An 18,880-nucleotide genomic window follows, 5' to 3' on the forward strand; every position below is an offset into this window, starting at 1 on the left:
TCCTGATGCTTATATTTTATATACACCCGTGTATCTTGTTAAGGAATTTTATATGCAATTGTGCATCTTGATAAGAATTTTTGTATACAATTACGTATCTTTATAAAAAAAAAAATGCTGCTGTGCATCTTTACAAGTACTTTCGTATACACCTAACTCTATAAGAAATCAGGTGAGATTCGTGGATGCCACTATCCCCGTCACCTACGCCCTGTGATCACCAGACACGTTGGAAACATGGATGTCACTATCCTACTCCGTTCGGAAATAAGGGCACCTCTAACCGGATCTTTAAAGCGCCAGCATCCGTGGACCCGGTCCGGACGTGTTTTGCCATCCAATACGGTACCTCATTCGTTCGCGCAGTGGTTCGGATACCATTTTCCCCGCAAACCGAGAGGGAGGAGGGGTGTGGGTGTCGGGACCGCTGCCACACCTGCGTTCGACACCCTACCCCAAAACTCTTTTCCTCGCCGACGCCCTTTTGCCACCCGAAGCGATCAGCGCCGCTCCAAGGCGTCAACGCCGCATTCGCCGGCTCAGAGCAGACGCAATCTCTCACTAGAGCCGACATTGAAGCGACACACCGCCCGCTGTACTCGCCTTCTCTCCTCATCGAAACGACATTCGTTCGTCCGCCTCCCTCCATGAAGCTAGTGTTTGCCGAGGAATCTACCCCGACACCTGCATGCGAGCGTAACACGTCCGTCCACCTGCCGTCCGACATTAAACACCCCGTCGCTTGGTGCTTGGTATCCGCCCGCTATTTAACTGTTTCCGACAACAACCGCATCACTCCTCTCCCGATTCCGATCTCCTCTGTGCACCACACCCGCCATGGCCTCAAGCTCCAAAGTCCTATGGGACGGCCTCCCAACGGATAGAAGTAGGAGCTCTCCGGCATTGCAGCCGCTTGGCAAGCCCACTGAACTAGCTGGATACAGGCTGGCTTATTGGTGAGCTCTCCAGAGGGTAGCGACACGGAAGAGCAAATGGACGACGGCATCACCATGGGAGAGGCGCATGCTCACTTCATCGATATGGTGATGGAAGAGCGAGAGGAGGCGTTCCGGGCCTTCCGGCAGGCGTAGGCCGACCAGAGGTGCAACCTCCGGCTCCTTGACGAGCATCAGCTCGCGTAGGAGCAAATCGTTGGCATGGTCATCATGGTGGATGTGGACGAGCAGAAGGCGCTGCTCCTGTCCTATTGTGCCGCCTGTGACATCCGCCACAAGCGACGGCGGCTACGTGTCCTGCAGACGGAGAAAGAAGCTATGTTCACGGAGATCGACGCGGCAACGGAGGAATTTGACGACGGCGCTGATGACGTCGCCCACTTTGCGTCGGCCGCGCCGCGCCGCCACGATAATGAGATCGGCACGTCGCTGCCGCCGATAGTGAGGAAAAGAACATGGGAGACCGACAACGCATGGGTCCCAGGAAGACCACCGCCACCATCTTGCCGGGCCTCAAAGCAGGTGAGCTTGCCTGCTTCGCGGAGGCAGAGGCCACTATTCTTCCCCTCAAGCTGAAATTAGACTTGGTGGGCTCATCGCTGGCCGGTGAGCTTGCCTACTTTGTAGAGGCGAAGGCTATTCTTCCCTTCCCGCTAAAGCGTCAGTTCCAGGGCCTCATGGCGGGCCAACGAGCTTGCTGTTGGATATGGGGAAGACATGTCATGGGAAATGGGCGCTGCCGATTTGTTAGGCGAGGTCAGAATAGGGTTTAGTTGAAATATATCAAGAATATAATGAATGCGCTCAGGTGTAGATGAAAACCATCCGATTTATGTAAAAATTATCTAAGTTTGAATGAAAGTTGTTGAGTTTGTTTAAATTTCCATCGAATGTGATCGACATTTGCGGCTAACTTTGGGTGACCGGCTCCCATATACTGTCTGGACCTCTATACAGACCGGTCCATGGACGGATACAATGTCAAGTGACACCGATTTAGTGCAAAATTAAACTAACAACATCATTTATTTCCGAAGGGAGGTAATATATATATGTAAATCTTGGCATTTTACTGCACTAGAGTTTTACCAAAACATTTGGATACGGCATACAACCCTAAGATCTTGACACAACGTTCGATTCAGTATTTCGAAGGTGTTCAAAGGGGTCGGGTGAGCGTGCGTTCATAGGGTTGAGTGTGTGCGTGTATATAGCATCCGCGTTTGTGGTACGTGTTAGGAAAACAATTTTCGATACTTTCTTATTTGTTGAGGGAAGATAATGATAAATCGTACTCCACGGACGTTTACGGGCTTATCTCTGAGTTGGAAAGTCCGGGTGAGGGGGTCGAAGAGAAGTTAAGGAAGGGTCCGTAGCGGTTCTGTAACAGGCCGTACGTGTAGAATTTTAGATTTTATTAGTTCTGGACGAAGCAGTGGCTGTGTACGAGTCGAGCACGTCACGCACGCGGCCAGGCTGTGCTGGGAGCTTCGTCCCCCTCCACTCCCGTCAGCTCCCCGGGCCTGCCCCGCCCCGCCCCCACTCCGCCGCCGACGTAAGCACACCCAGCACCCTCCCCTCCCCTCCCCTCAAGATCCAAGGCACGCTCGCTCGCCCCCTACCCGCCCCGCGCAATGCCCCGCTCCTGACCATGTCCTCGCTCTCGATCCCGCCTCCGCTCCTGCGCTCCTCGCACTCCCCATCTCCGGCGGCAGCGGCAGCGGCGAATTGGAGGAGGCGCGCGGTGCGCGTGCGCGTGCGCGCTCCGGTGGCCGCACTGGCCGGCGACGGCGGGTGCGCGGGGACCGGGATGGAGCAGCACCTCCAGGCAGGGAGCGCCTCCGGCAGCCCAGGTTCGTGGCTCGGTGATTCGGTTGGCTGTGGGGTCGGCGTGTCAGTGACGCCAGAATCTATGGAATCTCCGAAAGGGGTCGCGTAGGATAGGATAAGTGGGACTGGAATCTCCCGTCCTATCCACTTCGCTGCTTTATTATCACACAAGTAGTATGTGTCACGATTAGGAGGTGATGCTGATAAAACGTACTCCCAGGACTCGAGGACGTTCACTGCTGATAGACTAGTGGTGGAAGTAAATTTGTATGGAACTAGAATTAAGCATCTGAGCCAGTGGCACAATTCACTGTAAAATCACTGTTTGATTTGTTGGTTTCGGTGGAGGGGAAGAATTAACTCTGCGTAATTGCTCGTGGCGCATAGTCTCGGTCTGATGAATCTAAAGTTATCTGCTTGGTGTATGAACTAGTGAAGGTACAATTGACTGTATTGTAGAGGTATAATAGACTTGCAATTTATGGCGAACGTGCATGGGTGTAGTTATGGCCTCACCTGAAATGTTGAGTTCACATATTGTGTGCCATGTAAGGAATTTAGGGTAAAGGTAACATGAAAACATTAAAACCTGTCTGGCTGATGGTCATGTTGTCACCTGCATCTGCATGGCGAAGTCTAAGTGGAAAGACATAAAAGCTATTTGGTTTTACTGTTACATTTGGAGCATGGAGAATTATATTCTTCCAAAAAAGATATTGAGTTGGTATCTCATAATGTGAAGGAAAAGTTATACTAAATTACATGGCTTACACAGCTTTGCTATTTCGATGTTGCTTATCCTTTTCTATATTCTTTTGGTACTTCTTTTCAAATGGGTACCGGTGGTCAAAAGCAGGAATAGATTCATGCTAACCATTTCCTGATACCCATTATCAGTGCGAGAGAAGCCTGTCATGTCAAACATTGGGAAATCAACTAATATTCTATGGCATGACTGCCCAATTGGACAAACTGAGCGACAGAAATTGCTGGGGCAAAAAGGATGTGTCATATGGATCACAGGACTCAGCGGTTCAGGTATATTTTCAGCGGTATATATTGATTTTCACCTGGTATCACCTTTTACATTCTTGGTGAAGTATCTATGGCACTGTTGCTGTCTGTTGTCAAAATGGTTTCTTTCTGTTATGATCACGTAGACTCTTGTTGATGTGTTGGTTGTGTTAGAACAGAGGAATTGGTCTAATCTTAGCGTTCAATCTTCATCAATATATTGATGATGGTTTAGAGATGTTTGCCTATAGATGACGAGACATTTACACTGGTATGTCTAACCAAATGAAGTTTGAGATTTGAGCACTCACACAATTTTAGCACTTCTTTCATAGGCTGATAAGCTCCTCTGGGTGTTATGCTCATATCAGTTTGGTGTTTGCTGTATAAGCAGTTAGCTTCTTGATGATCATGAATATGCAGAACATAGCGTTGCTATGTTGACACAAAGGGCATTTACAGGCCTTCATACTCGGTGTCATAACGGTCATTTTGTCTGTATTGGCACCAGTACATGATCTTACTGTATTGGCATCAGTACCTGATCGTCACTCTCATCTTGCTTCTAGTAGTTCATTTCGAAGTCCATTTTCTCTGTCTTCTAGCATTTTGGAAGATGATGGTTGTTGGATAATGATTAACACCATATTATATGCTGAGTATGAGATTGGTCTATGTGGCAATAGTTTTCCTAGCCTGTGGTTCTGAAATACTCCCTCTGTTCACACATATAAGATTTTTTAACTTTCTTCTGAATCGGATGTATATAGACACGTTTTAGTGTGTTTATTCACTCATTTTAGTCCGTATGTAGTCCATATTGAAATATCCAAAACATCTTGTGAATGGGGGGAGTAGCTCCTGAGCCATTCTATCTAAATTTTATTTCAGTTGATCTTGGAGTACTATGAACCACGCCTAGGATTACCTTGGTTCTCTTGTAGCTTCAAAATTATCTAACACATAAGAAAGACATCACGAGGAACTACCATGTTTCCATATGTCAGGGAAAAGTACCGTTGCCTGTGCACTGAGTCGGGAATTACACTACAGAGGCCACCACACGTATGTCCTTGATGGTGACAACCTCAGACATGGCCTCAATCGAGATCTAAGCTTCAAGGCAGAAGACCGTACAGAAAATATACGAAGAGTTGGTAAGTTCTGACCAATAAGAGCATTCATTAGAGACGGTTTTATAATGACAGTCGTATATTCTTGTACAGGTGAAGTGGCAAAGCTTTTTGCAGATGCTGGTACCATATGCATTGCTAGTTTGATATCTCCATACAGGAGAGACCGTGATGCATGCCGAGCTCTACTTCCAGATTCTAGATTTATTGAAGTATGCTTATCTTATTATTCCTTGAAGCCTCGTTAATGTTAACCATCTAACAGCACACAAACCTTACAGGTATTTATGGATTTGCCACTAGAATTATGTGAAGCTCGTGATCCTAAAGGGTTATACAAGCTTGCACGCACAGGAAAGATTAAAGGTATGGATTGTCTTTGAACCTCTTTTAAACATTTTAGTGCACTCAGCATCAACTCAAAGAGCTTACCTGCTGAAAGTACACGATTTTTTTTACTTTAAACATTGCCTTTTGACAAACAGGGTTCACCGGAGTTGATGATCCATACGAATCACCAGTGAATAGTGAGGTCAGCTTTTGATCATACCTCACCTTCCTACTTTCTTTGAATGAATGGCAGGAGAATTGTCGTTATGTCATTAAAAAAAGAAATTTCAAGCTGAAAGGAAAATAAACTTCAACTACTCTTAACAGTCATTAGCGCGTGTTCAGTATTGCCTCGGCCCAGCATATAAGAAAACTCTTGTTCTCAGTGATGATGTTGTAGCTGTTCTTTACTTTCTGCTTTAAGATAAGCCTGCTTGGTTCTTCGATGAGCAGACACATCTTGTAGCCACCATTCCAGCAAGTTACCTGTGTCCATGAGAATGGGTGCACATATTAAACTTTTGAGTCAGGTAGACACCGCATTCCAGATGAAGGACGAATAGTTGCAGTGTAGTGGGAGGTGGATAGGTGATTAATTGTTTCCGAAGATCTCATGCGCAATGGACAGTAGTAATTGTCGGGCCATAGGCCATTCCCCTGTAAACAATGTATTTTACGCAGCTAGCCAGACAAAGTTTTTTTTTCTATATGCCTCCCAACCCAACTGGGAGCCGGGTCCACTATAAGCTTAACAGAACAGAGTTCACAAACCAAAATAAAAGGGGAGCCGTCCAGGATGAATCACCTTTTCATTGTATCTTCAGTAATGGGTGATGCATTGTTGTGGATGCTTGACCAGTATGGCGAAATTCTCGAGCTTGGTCGCTGTGATTGGATATAATGCTTATCTGCCACTATTAACTCTATTAATCCTTATTCTGTGAATAATGGAAAAATGTAAAAAGTTAACATTGCACAACCGGTAGTGAGTCTATTAGTGTTTTCATATGTTAATGTGTCCAATATTGACTACATAGTACTCCATCCGTTCCAAATTATTATAAGATTTTCTTAACTTTTGCGGAATTGGATGTATATATAGACGCGTTTTAGTGTGTTTGTTCAGCCATTTCAGTCCGTATGTAGTCCATATTGAAATATCCAAAACATCTTTATAATTCGGAACAGAGGTGCTAGATGATATGAGCAACCATTGGTACTTAGCTATGCGCTAATACAATATGGGATGTCATCCAGATCCCGACCTGTGATATGCCAGCTCTCCCTAGTTTGTTTTCATCTGGATTAATAGAAGTGTACCCATGGGGGCCTACTTATTGCTTCCGTTTTTCTCGAACCGAAAGCCCTACTTATTGTTTCCGTTTTTCTCGAACCGAAAGCCCTGCTCATATATGTCAAATTTGAATTGTTCATTTACTTTAGACAACAAGTCCAATATTCTAGTAGATGCCTAGATAGCTCATCAGCCATCATTCAGCAGTACCCTAAGGCCTTAACCCCTACTGCTGCCTCCACCATGTAAAATGGAAAATTTGTTCATTTGTTTAATTAAACTGAAACGATACTTCCCTTAAAAAAACTGAGATGGTTCATTTTATGATGTTGTACAGATAGTAATTAAGATGGAAGGTGGGGAATGCCCTTCACCGAAAGCAATGGCCCAGCAAGTTCTATCCTACCTTGAGAAGAATGGATATTTGCAGGCTTAGCACACATACTCCAGATCCAGAAGATTGATCTTATTCTTCTGTGTCCATAACTCATGGACACAGGTACAATCCATTTGGTCCATCCGGAATAAAAGGTGCTGTTATCGAAGCAACAAGCTGCCTTTTTCACGAGGAAAGGGACGCAGATCGATGATCAGTTTGATTGTTCGGCATTGCTCCTCTCCTGTGTGTTGTGCTATTTTAGCTGTAGTTTATACTTACTCATTTCGGCTGAAATGGTGTGCTGTGCTGTGTTTATCTCTACTCCTAATGGACGACTTGGTGAATAGTCTTCGCGGTTTATTTTTGCTGGTTTTTTTTCGTCTCCTTCCCCACCCCACCGGTTTTGTTTCGCTTCACCCTCTCACACAACGAAAAAATCTGAATGAATCAAGACTTTCCATGTTGACACAAGTTATTTAGTAATGTCTTTATGAAAGAATCAATCACCATCAATGTCTAAAGATCAAATCACGCCGCCGACCTCTCCTCGGTTCCTATGGTGATCCTGAAGCGCGTCCGCCATCGCGGGATCTTCCTGGGACGACGGAGAAGCCCACGCCGCCGCCATCGGGGGATCTTCGTGGTACGACGACGACGCCGTTGCGCCATCGCGAATACTCCTCGCATCTTCGTCATCGTCGGGTCTGGTCGCACAGGTCATCGACACCGCTGGATTCCTCTCGCCCGGTATGGTTTCTCCCACCCCGATTTCTCCAAGCCGACGCCACCAAGATCTGCATATTAACCTCTTGTCCCTCTTTGCTCACCCATAGATGACGCAGTGGCTAACTCGTCGTGCGGGCCAAGTCAGCCGTTCGAGCGAGGCCGGTAGCGATGAGGGTGTGGGGCATCAAGAGGAGCGGCCACACCATACCCGGGTTCAAGTTGGCCCTCGGCATGGAAGCCAACAGGGTCATGCAAAGATGGATCAGCTGCTGAACATGACACCACGACCCTCACCGAGTACATCTGATATGTATGCACTACGTCCCCTCACAGAGCAATGTTATTTTTTTCTCGTTCTAATCACCTTGGATCCAGATCGACGTTCAGATCCTGGAGTGTTTTTTACTCCATGAAAATAGATTGCACGATTGACAGATGCAAAGGAAGAGAGGAAAATGATTTTATGTCTCTCCTAAGCACGGCGTCATGGTCGTCATATGCGTACTAATCAAGGGGCTTCTGCGGTCGAAGCAATTCATCTCCATGTAGCCGGAGCAACGCTGCATGCAAATGTGAGCCCATAGTAAGCCGCCACCGCCTCTCTCTTAGATCATTCGCAAAACGATCCATCCAAGGCATAAGTGGGATACTTTGCTCAGTTTGCTGCACTGTCGAAGTACTTTGCTGTAAACAAATTTGTACATGATTTTGTTTTGTATGTCAGATGAGTAGTTTTACTCATAGTAAATATGTACAGGCTGCTACGAGTTCACTGTATTTGTTACGTAAAATCGCTAATAGGACTATGTGCATGTTGGACATCTGGTGTCATAACACGTTTCCTAATGCCAATGCAAGATACTGTCTGAGCTGTAAAGTTCCACTTCCCATGGCCAGTTCTATCTAAAGGTGGAAACTCGATTTGTTATCTGAACCTTCCTGATGTATGTTCTGTCCAACAGTCAGACGGGGTTTAAGAACTTTGACTCAACCTGAGTTGTCTGATATCCATATTGGAGAAAATGAGTTAACCTGTCTTATAAATAGTTCTTTTGCTTTGCAGACGTTGACACTGAAGCATTGAAGTAAGATAATTAGTCTGAAGATACCTTGCCTTCCTAGCATATTCTTCTATCTTCACCACATTTATTTGCAACAGCAAGACTGACCTGTTAATGCCTTCCATATCTACAATTGCTTCCTTCAAATGCTTCATCACAAGATGTGTTTTGTTTTTCAGCTTAATCGGCATCACACTCTTGGCCAAGGGATGGGGTATGCAACCGATTAAATTCCAGTGACTTGACATCCCGACACATGATGTTCCATCAACTTCGTAATATGTTGGTGATGTTCAACCCTCATCTTTGTCGTCAGATTCTGATGGATGGAGTGGTCGCTAGGTCCGGCAGCGGCGATGCGGTTGTGGCTGAGACGGGAGAGCCCCTGGCGGCGGCGAGGGTTTCCCCGTGTCGCCAGACGCGGGCGAGGGGGGGGGGGGGGGGGGGGGGGACAGACGCAAAGCTCATACTGAAGTATAGCTGAAATAAACAAAATCTATGCTTGCACTAAAGACCAGTAGAAGGTTGCCGATGATTGCAAATTTGCAAGTCTTCTAACAAGATTATGTATTTTTTGGCATTTGAAAAACACAAATAGGCTTGGCCACTCACAAGTTTGATTCATCATCCTGAGGTCTGAATAGAAGCACAAATTTGTTTGAGTGAAAAGTACATGGCCGTGGTTTTCTCTTTAACATTCCATGTAAAATAAATGAGAATATACCTGCATAGTTATGGGTTGCTACTACAAAGAATGGGTTAATTAATGGGCAGCGGAATGTGATTTAGTTTTTTGTGGGCAGTGGAATGGGATTAACTAGGGTGCCTTGCAATGTACAAACCACTCGAGAAATGCATAAATAACAACAATATGTTTTGCGAAGGCACACATATATCTTCTTCGTTGGTCTCTCCTTGTGGTTGACTCAGAGAACCGGAGGAAAGATAGTATTCGTGTAAGGAAATATATGATGTGTGTCTGGCATGAACACAATTAGATCCTAAGGCTATATATTTGACAAGATTTATATTAAACCATTAAAATATTTATTTATTTATTTATTTTTAGAAAAGGAGGATGACCCCCGGTCTCTGCATCTGGGAGATGCACGCGGCCATTTTATTGATTATTCTCGAGGACCTTACAAAGTAGAACAACAATATGCTTGAATCCGCCATCTTGGCAACATCTGCCGCTACTCCTATCCATATGATGAAGGGGTGTAAGCTGGGACACATACCCAAACCTCTCACCTACATCTAAAGCCGCAGGCCCCGACCGAGCCACATACCGGGTCCGGTGCACAAACCGGTCCGACGCACTCACATGTGTCATCGTCGCCATCTTCCACTGGTCCATCTTTAGAGCAGATTGAGGTGTCAACCTTGGCAGGTCCTCCGCCATCGACGCCACCAAGACGCCAAACGACGACCTCCACCTATGCGAGTCCATCTCCAAGCAACGGACGTAGATCCATGCTAGGATAGGGCCGCACCACCGTCGTCGCCCACCACCCACAAGCGCCACCCAACCCCAAGGTTCCCAAAGCGGCGCCTTCAAGAAGGGAACGGCGCCGTGAGCCCCGCCGACGCCCAACAAAGTTAGGGCTTTTGCCCGGGAGACCCAGGGAAAGGGGAAGTGAGGAGATCAGTCAATACCGACGGCTCCAAGGAGGGGAACGGTGCCCTCAGGCGACACTGTCGGTGCGGCCGGCCATGGCCGGCCAGGGATTTCGCCCGAACTAGATCCCCGCCACCAGCAGCGCCTCCTGTACAGAACTGGCGACCAAGGGAAGCGCGGCCCACCAGGCTGGCCCGCATGCCGAACATGGGAAGAGGGGAGGTGCCAGATCTCGCGCACCGGCCACCGCAGAAGCCGCCGCCCGCCGCCAACGACTGCCGGGATCCCGCCGCCCGCGCGGCCAGGACGCCAGATCCACCGCCTGCACAGCTGCTCGCTGGAGCCTGTCGTGCCTCGCCAAAGGAGATGCCGCTCCAGATCCGGGACTCCCCACCCAGAGGCAGGGCAGCCAAGGCCCCGCCGCCACCATCCTTGGCGCCCCGGGCTTGCCTGGCGGCAGCCTCAGGCGGCGGCGAGGAAGGGAGGAGGGTGAGGCCGGCGGCGCGGCTAGGGTTCGTCCCCCTTGTCGCCCGAGCGGGCGGCACGAGGGGGGGGGGGGGGAGGAAGGGAGATTAAAATATTTATGCCTCTTTTGCAACGCAAGGTGGTGCCGTTTTGGATGTGTCGACGCCGACGAGTACTCGGTTCTGTACATTGAGAAAGGTACCTCTACCTCGAACAGGCTCTCCTCGTTGTGATCTGATCTTCACACTACTCGCTCGATGTATGATGTTTGCTGCATTTGTTTACATGGTAGAGTGATTGCTGCTTTGCTTGTTTGTGGATGCAGTTTGGGAACTCATTCAGTGGGTTGAGGCCTTGAGATTCCTGGTAGAGATGATGGTGCGGATGGGAAAGATGGGAAGCTGACGTGGGTTCTTGGATTGACAGCAAATAATGATTACTATGGTGTCATATGCCAAATAAATATGGAGTTTAGTATAGTCCTATCTATACTTCCGAAAAAATAGACAACATTCATTTGCTTGATTTTCATTTTGTATGGTGCTTAGAATGTTACTATACTCTATATTGTTATGCTAATTAAGCAAAAGTGGCATTGACAGCCAGAATAACAATTTATCTTTAAAATAAGTTTTCAGAGTTGTACGGTGTGTCAAGAATTATGTTTAACATAAGGATAATATTGGGAGAGGATATGCAATTATGGTTTTGTAAGTTTTACTGATGCATTTTTTTTAAAGATCCCTAAAGTTATTTACTCTTTTGCTAATTGATCATTTGGTTATGTGAAAGAAACCGGTTAGGTTGTTTGCGAATGGCGGCGACTCGATGACGGTGCTGTTTGGACCTGAGGTGAACAGGCTAGGGCAACAAGCCAGGAGCAATTGCAGAAGAAGCCCCATAACAACGCGGGCACGTCCTCATGAAGATGGTGGCTCACTAGTAGAAAAAGGGTCAAATGTCAGGCACATTAGTGCCGGTTTGCTTTTGAGCCGACACTAGTATGTGCATTAGTGCCGGTTCCAACGGCTAGCCAGCCGCTTTCATTAGTACCGGTTTGTGGCCGACCTTTAGCACCGGTTCGTGCCACGGACCGGTACTAAAGTGAGTGGTGGCAGGATGTTGTCAGTCCGGGGCCCCTCCAGCACCTTTAGTACCGGTTCATGGCACGAACCGGTGCTAAAGGTCGTCCTACATAAACCCTTCGTCCACCCGAGCTCGCTCTGTTCTTCCCCTTTACTCTCTCCTCTCTGTTCTTCCCCTCTTCCTCTCGAGCTCATCACACATTTTGCCTAAAATTTGTCAAGATTTGAAGGCCCCCATCCATTCAAATGATCACAAAGGTTAGTAACTTTGTCCTTTCATCTCTCATTGCTAGATTAGCTCTTGCAATGCTTTGTATAGTGATTAATTTATGAGTTTAGTAATTTGGTAGAAAATATATGTGCTAGTATTTGATTTATATGCAATTTGTGGTCAAAACTAACACTTAGTTTGTATATGTAGGTGTGGTTTACTTAGTGCCTTCTAAATCTCCGTCGTAACCACAGTCGATCGCCCGCACCGTTCCGTCGCCGGCACCACCTTGTGGTGAGCCTCTTGTTCATGAATGTTTTACATTACCAAATTGATGTTTGTGTGATTTGGATATATAGTTACTCGTATAATTATCTTACCCGTACGTTGTTTGTTATACATAGTGCCATGGTTTTGATATCCGTCCCCGTCGGCCCTCGTCCTTGTTATGATTCGGATGTGGTATATTCTATTTTAAAACTAGTTGTTGCATTTCGTGTTTATGACAAATTATGCCCATCAAGTTGACATAGATATTTTTGTCTAGGAGGTTTGTGAACCGGAAATTCCAACCGACCCTATTGTCGAGAGGTTAAATTTAGTTGAAAGAGAAAACGAGTATTTGAAAGAAAAATTGAAAAGAATTGAGGGGGAGAAGATGGAATTGGAGTTGCATGTTGCCGATGTCGTCGATGATCACAAGATCAAGATGGAGAAAATGCGCTTGAAGATTAGAAAGATTAGAAAATATGCCATTGATAGTGAGGCTTGGTATCATTATGCTGTTGGATCAATTGTTACCTTAGTTGCGATCTTGATCGCATTTGTTGTTGCATTTAAATTCTTTAGTTAGAGAGTTATTTGTTTGTTGCATTTAAGTCTTGTATGAACTTTATGTATGAACTTGTATTAATTTGGTCTATTCGGTGTTGTGTAATGAAGATGAGCCGACAATGGATGTACGATGACCGATGCTCTCCCGAGTTCATTAATGGCGTGCAAACTTTTCTGCTTGCGGCTGAGGCAAACAAGCGGGCGGATGGTTTTATGCCTTGTCCATGTTTAGTCTGTAAGAATGATCACAATTACTCTACGTCAAGAACCATTCACGTCCACCTGTTTAAGTCCGGTTTCATGCCCCACTATAATGTTTGGACCAAGCACGGAGAAAGAGGGGTTATGATGGAAGACAATGAAGAAGAAGAGGACGACGACAGCTATCCTGGCCATGGGTTCCCTGAATACGATGATACAACAATGGGGGAAGAAGCTGAGCTGGCAATGCGGGAAGAAGCTGAAGAAGAGGCATCAGATGAGCCCGCTGATGATCTAGGTCGGGCCATTGCCGATGCAAAGAGAAACTGCGCAAGTGATTTGGAGAAGAAGAAGTTGCAGCGCATGTTAGAGGATCACAAGAAATTGTTGTACCCGAATTGCGAAGCTGACAAGAAAAAGTTGGGCACCACACTGGAATTGCTGCAATGGAAGGCAGAGAATGGTGTATCTGACAAGGGATTTGGAAAGTTGCTGGTAATGATAAAGAATATGCTTCCAAAGGACAACGAATTGCCCGAGAGTACGTACGAAGCAAAGAAGGCTGTCTGCCCTCTAGGGTTAGAGGTGCAGAAGATACATGCATGCCCTAATGACTGCATCCTCTACCGCGGTGAGTACGAGGATTTGAACGCTTGCCCGGTATGCGGTGCATTGCGCTATAAGATCAGGCGCGATGACCCTGGTGATGTCGAGGGCGAGCGCCCCAGGAAGAAGATTCCTGCCAAGGTGATGTGGTATGCTCCTATAATACCACGGTTGAAACGTTTGTTCCAAAACAAAGAGCATGCCAAGGCGATGCGATGGCACAGAGAAGACCGTAAGAAAGACGGAAAGTTGAGAGTACCCGCTGACGGGTCGCAGTGGAGAAAAATTGAGAGAAAGTACGGGAAGGAGTTTGCAGATGACGCAAGGAACGTATGGTTTGGTCTAAGCGCAGATGGCATTAATCCTTTTGGGGAGCAGAGCAGCAACCATAGCACCTGGCCTGTGACTCTATGTTTGTATAACCTTCCTCCTTGATTGTGCATGAAGCGGAAGTTCATTATGATGCCAGTGCTCATCCAAGGCCCTAAGCAACCCGACAACGACATTGATGTGTACCTAAGGCCATTAGTTGAAGAACTCTTACAGTTGTGGAATGGAACAGGTGTACGTGCGTGGGATGAGCACATGGGGGAAGAATTTGACCTAAAGGCCTTGCTGTTCGTGACCATCAATGATTGGCCTGCTCTCAGTAACCTTTCAGGACAGACAAACAAGGGATACCGCGTATGCACGCACTGTTTGGATGATACCGACAGTATATATTTGGACAACTGTAGGAAGAATGTGTACCTGGGACATCGTCGATTTCTTCTGAGCAGGCATCCCATAAGAAAGAAAGGCAAGCATTTCAAAGGTGAGGCGGATCACTGGACGAAGCCTCGCCACCGTACTGGTGCTGATGTACATGATATGGTCAAGGATTTGAAGGTAGTCTTTGGAAAGGGTCCTGGCAGACAACCTGTTCCGAATGCCGCTGACGGACGCGCACCCATGTGGAAGAAGAAATCTATATTTTGGGACCTGCCCTATTGGAAAGATCTAGAGGTCCGCTCTGCAATCGACGTGATGCACGTGACGAAGAATCTTTGCGTGACCCTGCTTGGCTTCTTGGGTGTGTATGGGAAGACAAAAGATACACCTGAGGCACGGGAGGACCAACAACGTATGCATGGAAAAGACGGCATACATCAGGGTCATGCCAGCTACGCTCTTACCAAAGAAGAGAAGGAAATCTTCTTTGAATGCCTACTCAGTATTAAGGTACCGTCTGGCTTCTCGTCGAATATAAAGGGAATAATAAACATGGCAGAGAAAAAGTTCCAGAACCTAAAGTCTCATGACTGCCACGTGATTATGACGCAACTGCTTCCGGTTGCATTGAGGGGGCTTCTACCGGATAACGTTCGATTAACCATTGTGAAGCTATGTGCATTCCTCAATGCAATCTCTCAGAAGGTAATCGATCCAGAAATCATACCAAGGTTAGAGAATGATTTGGTGCAATGTCTTGTCAGTTTTGAGTTGGTGTTCCCACCATCCTTCTTCAACATCATGACGCACGTCCTGGTTCACCTATGCGAAGAGATTAACGTTTTGGGTCCTGTATTTCTACACAATATGTTCCCCTTTGAGAGGTTCATGGGAGTCTTAAAGAAATATGTTCATAACCGTGCTAGGCCAGAAGGAAGCATCTCTAAGGGCCATGAAAATGAGGAGGTCATTGAGTTTTGTATTGACTTTATTCCTGACCTTAAGCCGATTGGTGTTCCTGAATCACGGCATAAGGGCAGACTGGATGGAAAAGGCACGCTAGGAGGGAATCAAAAAATATGTATGAACGGACATTCTCTCACCGAAGCACACTACACGGTTATACAGAATTCCGCCTTGGTGGCTCCGTATATGGACGAACACAAGAATTTTCTACGCTCCAAACACCCGGAGCGGTCTGATGACTGGATTACACGTGAACAGACCAGGAGTTTCGCCGGCTGGTTGCAGACACGTACCATGCATGACGCCTCTATTGAAGATGACCTGTACTCGCTGTCCCAGTTACCATCTTCGAATATAATGACTTTCAAAGGGTACGAGATAAATCGTAATACATTTTACACGATCGCCCAAGATAAGAAGAGCACCAACCAAAACAGTAGTGTCCGCTTTGATGCAACAACCAAGACGGGAAAGGAAACATATTATGGTTACATAGAGGAGATATGGGAACTTGACTATGGACGTGGTTTGAAGGTCCCTTTGTTTCGGTGCAAATGGGTCAATATGACACGATATGGGGTAACGGAAGACCCGCAGTATGGAATGACAACAGTGGATCTCAACAATCTTGCGTATGCAGACGAACCATTCGTCCTAGCTAATGATGTGGCACAAGTTTTCTACGTGAAGGATATGTCTACCAAGCCGAGAAAAAGAAAAGATAAGGAAGCGAATGCATCATACGATGATCCAAAGCGCCACATAGTTCTTTCTGGGAAGAGAAACATCGTGGGAGTGGATGACAAGACAGACATGTCAGAAGATTATGAAAAGTTTGATGAAATTGCTCCATTCACAGTGAATATTGACCCGAGCATCCAGTTAAATGATGAAGATTTTCCATGGCTACGGCGCAAAGGGACATACGCGAAGAAAAAGTTTCACACCCAAAGATCTGGGATGTGATCGGCTTCACTATCATCACTTTCTTCTGTGTTTCACACCCAGGAGGAAATCTCTGTAATAGTTAGGGTAGTTATGTGTTTTGAAATTTGAAACGCGAAGAAATTTTATGTGCAAACAAATTCTTTCATGCATTTACTGATTTTTCAGCTAAATGACCCTGAAATTGAAAAGCATTTCAAATGAACTCAGAAAAGGTTGAAAGTTGGCATGGTATCATAATTTCACCCACATAGCATGTGCAAAAAAGTAGAGAGGGTTACCTCAAAAACTGGATGCACTTCGTGTATAAAATGGACAATCTCTTTCGAAGTATCAGGGTTTCGGACGAAAACTCATCCGTTACAAAGGCATTTCATTTTTTAAATAACCTAAGCATTACCAAATTGAATATAATGATAAAACACACCAATATTAAACATTAAAAAAAGAATCACTGAAAATCTATTTTCAAAGTTAAGTTATTCACAAACTAGTGATTCACACAAATTTCAAATAATTCAAAATGTAAACTATTCAAATTTGTAAACTACCGGCACTAATAGAAAGTTTGTAATTTTTTGTACCTAAAGCAAAAATATTCACAAAGAAACTCTAAATACAGCAAAAAACAACTCAAAAATAAATAAAACAAAAATAAATAAAGCAAAAATAAATAAAGCAAAAAAAAATAAGAAAATAAAAAAGCCCGCCTACTGCGCCACAGCGGCCTGCATACGACTAGAAACCCGACTTGTTGTTGGGCCAGGATGCAGGCCCGCAAAGGCCCAATAGGCCCACAGGGCAGCATAGAACAGGTAGGCCCACAAGGCCTGCAATAGAGAGGAGCTTGAGACAGTTGCCGCAGCGGGGCTTATAAGCAGGTGCGGGCGCCCTTCGGCTAGCGAGGTGGGACTAAACTTGCCCGCACCGCACCTACGCCACCGCACCCCTTTAGTACCGGGTCGTGGCTCCAACCGGTACTAAAGGGGGGGTCTTTAGTACCGGTTGGTGCCACTACCAGGTACTAAAGGTGTGCGCTTCCCGCCACTTCGCCTGGCCAAAACAGACCTTTAGTACCGGTTGGTGGCTCCAACCGGTACTAAAGGTGGGTTCTATATAAGAAAACACTTCAAAAAAAATCGGCAGTTCGTTCTCCCTCTGCTTCTTCTCCTCTTCCCCGTCGTCGCCGCCCCTCGTCGCCGCCCCCGTCGCCGTCCCCGTCGCCGTCGCAGCCGCCCCAGTTGTTGGGGAACGTAGTAATTTCAAAAAATTTCCTACGAACACGCAAGATCATGGTGATGCATAGCAACGAGAGGGGAGAGTGTTGTCCACGTACCCTCGTAGACCGAAAGCGGAAGCGTTAACACAACGCGGTTGATGTAGTCGTACGTCTTCACGATTCGACCGATCAAGTACCGAACGTACGGCACCTCCGAGTTCAGCACACGTTCAGCTCGATGACGTCCCTCGAACTCCGATCCAGCCGAGTGTTGAGGGAGAGTTTCGTTAGCACGACGGCGTGGTGACGATGATGATGTTCTACCGACGCAGGGCTTCGCCTAAGCACCGCTACGATATTATCGAGGTGTAATATGGTGGAGGGGGCACCGCACACGGCTAAGAGATCAATAGATCAATTGTTGTGCCTATGGGGTGCCCCCTGCCCCCGTATATAAAGGAGCAAGGGGGAGGGAGGCCGGCCCTTGTTGGCGCGCCAGGAGGAGGAGTCCTCCTCCTAGTAGGAGTAGGACTCCCCTCTTTCCTACTCCTACTAGGAGGGGGAAAGGGAGAAGGAAAGGGCCCCCCCCTCTCCTAGTCCAATTCAGACCAGAGGGGGAGGGGGCGCGCGGCCCCTCCTGGCTGCCCCTCTCTCTCTCCACTAAGGCCCATAAGGCCCATTACTTCTCCCGGGGGGGGGGGGTTCCGGTAACCCTCCGGCACTCCGGTTTTCTCCGAAATCACCCGGAACATTTCCGGTGTCCGAATATAGTCGTCCAATATATCAATCTTAATGTCTCGACCATTTCGAGACTCCTCGTCATGTCCGTGATCACATCCGGGACTCCGAACTACCTTCGGTACATCAAAACATATAAACTCATAATATAACTGTCATCGTAACGTTAAGCGTGCGGACCCTACGGGTTCGAGAACTATGTAGACATGACCGAGACACGTCTCCGGTCAATAACCAATAGCGGAACCTGGATGCTCATATTGGCTCCCACATATTCTACGAAGATCTTTATCGGTCAGACCGCATAACAACATACGTTGTTCCCTTTGTCATCGGTATGTTACTTGCCCGAGATTCGATCGTCGGTATCTCAATACCTAGTTCAATCTCGTTACCGGCAAGTCTCTTTACTCGTTCCGTAATACATCATCCCGCAACTAACTCATTAGTTGCAATGCTTGCAAGGCTTATAGTGATGTGCATTACCGAGTGGGCCCAGAGATACCTCTCCGACAATCGGAGTGACAAATCCTAATCTCGAAATACGCCAACCCA

The 18,880-nt window shown here is 46.6% G+C and overlaps 1 protein-coding gene across 2 annotated transcripts; it reads left to right on the top strand.

The window, feature by feature from the left end:
• Positions 1 to 2,440: 2,440 nt before the first annotated feature.
• Positions 2,441 to 7,296, top strand: LOC123098361 (adenylyl-sulfate kinase 3). 2 transcript variants are annotated; one of them, XM_044520333.1, is made up of 7 exons: positions 2,441 to 2,511; positions 3,684 to 3,824; positions 4,808 to 4,957; positions 5,027 to 5,145; positions 5,215 to 5,299; positions 5,419 to 5,465; positions 6,895 to 7,296. In XM_044520333.1, the coding sequence occupies exons 2-7, from the start codon at positions 3,701 to 3,703 to the stop codon at positions 6,991 to 6,993; spliced, it is 624 nt and encodes a 207-aa protein (XP_044376268.1). In that variant the 5' UTR covers positions 2,441 to 2,511; positions 3,684 to 3,700; the 3' UTR covers positions 6,994 to 7,296. The 2 variants fall into 2 exon arrangements, with proteins under 2 accessions (XP_044376268.1, XP_044376267.1); XM_044520332.1 differs by lacking the exon at positions 2,441 to 2,511 and adding an exon at positions 2,518 to 2,809.
• The last annotated feature ends 11,584 nt before the right edge of the window (positions 7,297 to 18,880 follow it).

Source organism: Triticum aestivum, chromosome 4D (genome assembly GCF_018294505.1).
Source record: "Triticum aestivum cultivar Chinese Spring chromosome 4D, IWGSC CS RefSeq v2.1, whole genome shotgun sequence".
Taxonomy (NCBI): domain Eukaryota; kingdom Viridiplantae; phylum Streptophyta; class Magnoliopsida; order Poales; family Poaceae; genus Triticum; species Triticum aestivum.

Bases quoted from the DNA above. Each gene is read 5' to 3' on its own strand.
- LOC123098361 (XM_044520332.1), top strand. From the start codon at position 2,608: ATGTCCTCGCTCTCGATCCCGCCTCCGCTCCTGCGCTCCTCGCACTCC. The intron at 5,146-5,214 runs GTATGCTTATCT...CAAACCTTACAG, and splicing joins CAGATTCTAGATTTATTGAA to GTATTTATGGATTTGCCACT. The intron at 5,300-5,418 runs GTATGGATTGTC...TTTGACAAACAG, and splicing joins ACGCACAGGAAAGATTAAAG to GGTTCACCGGAGTTGATGAT.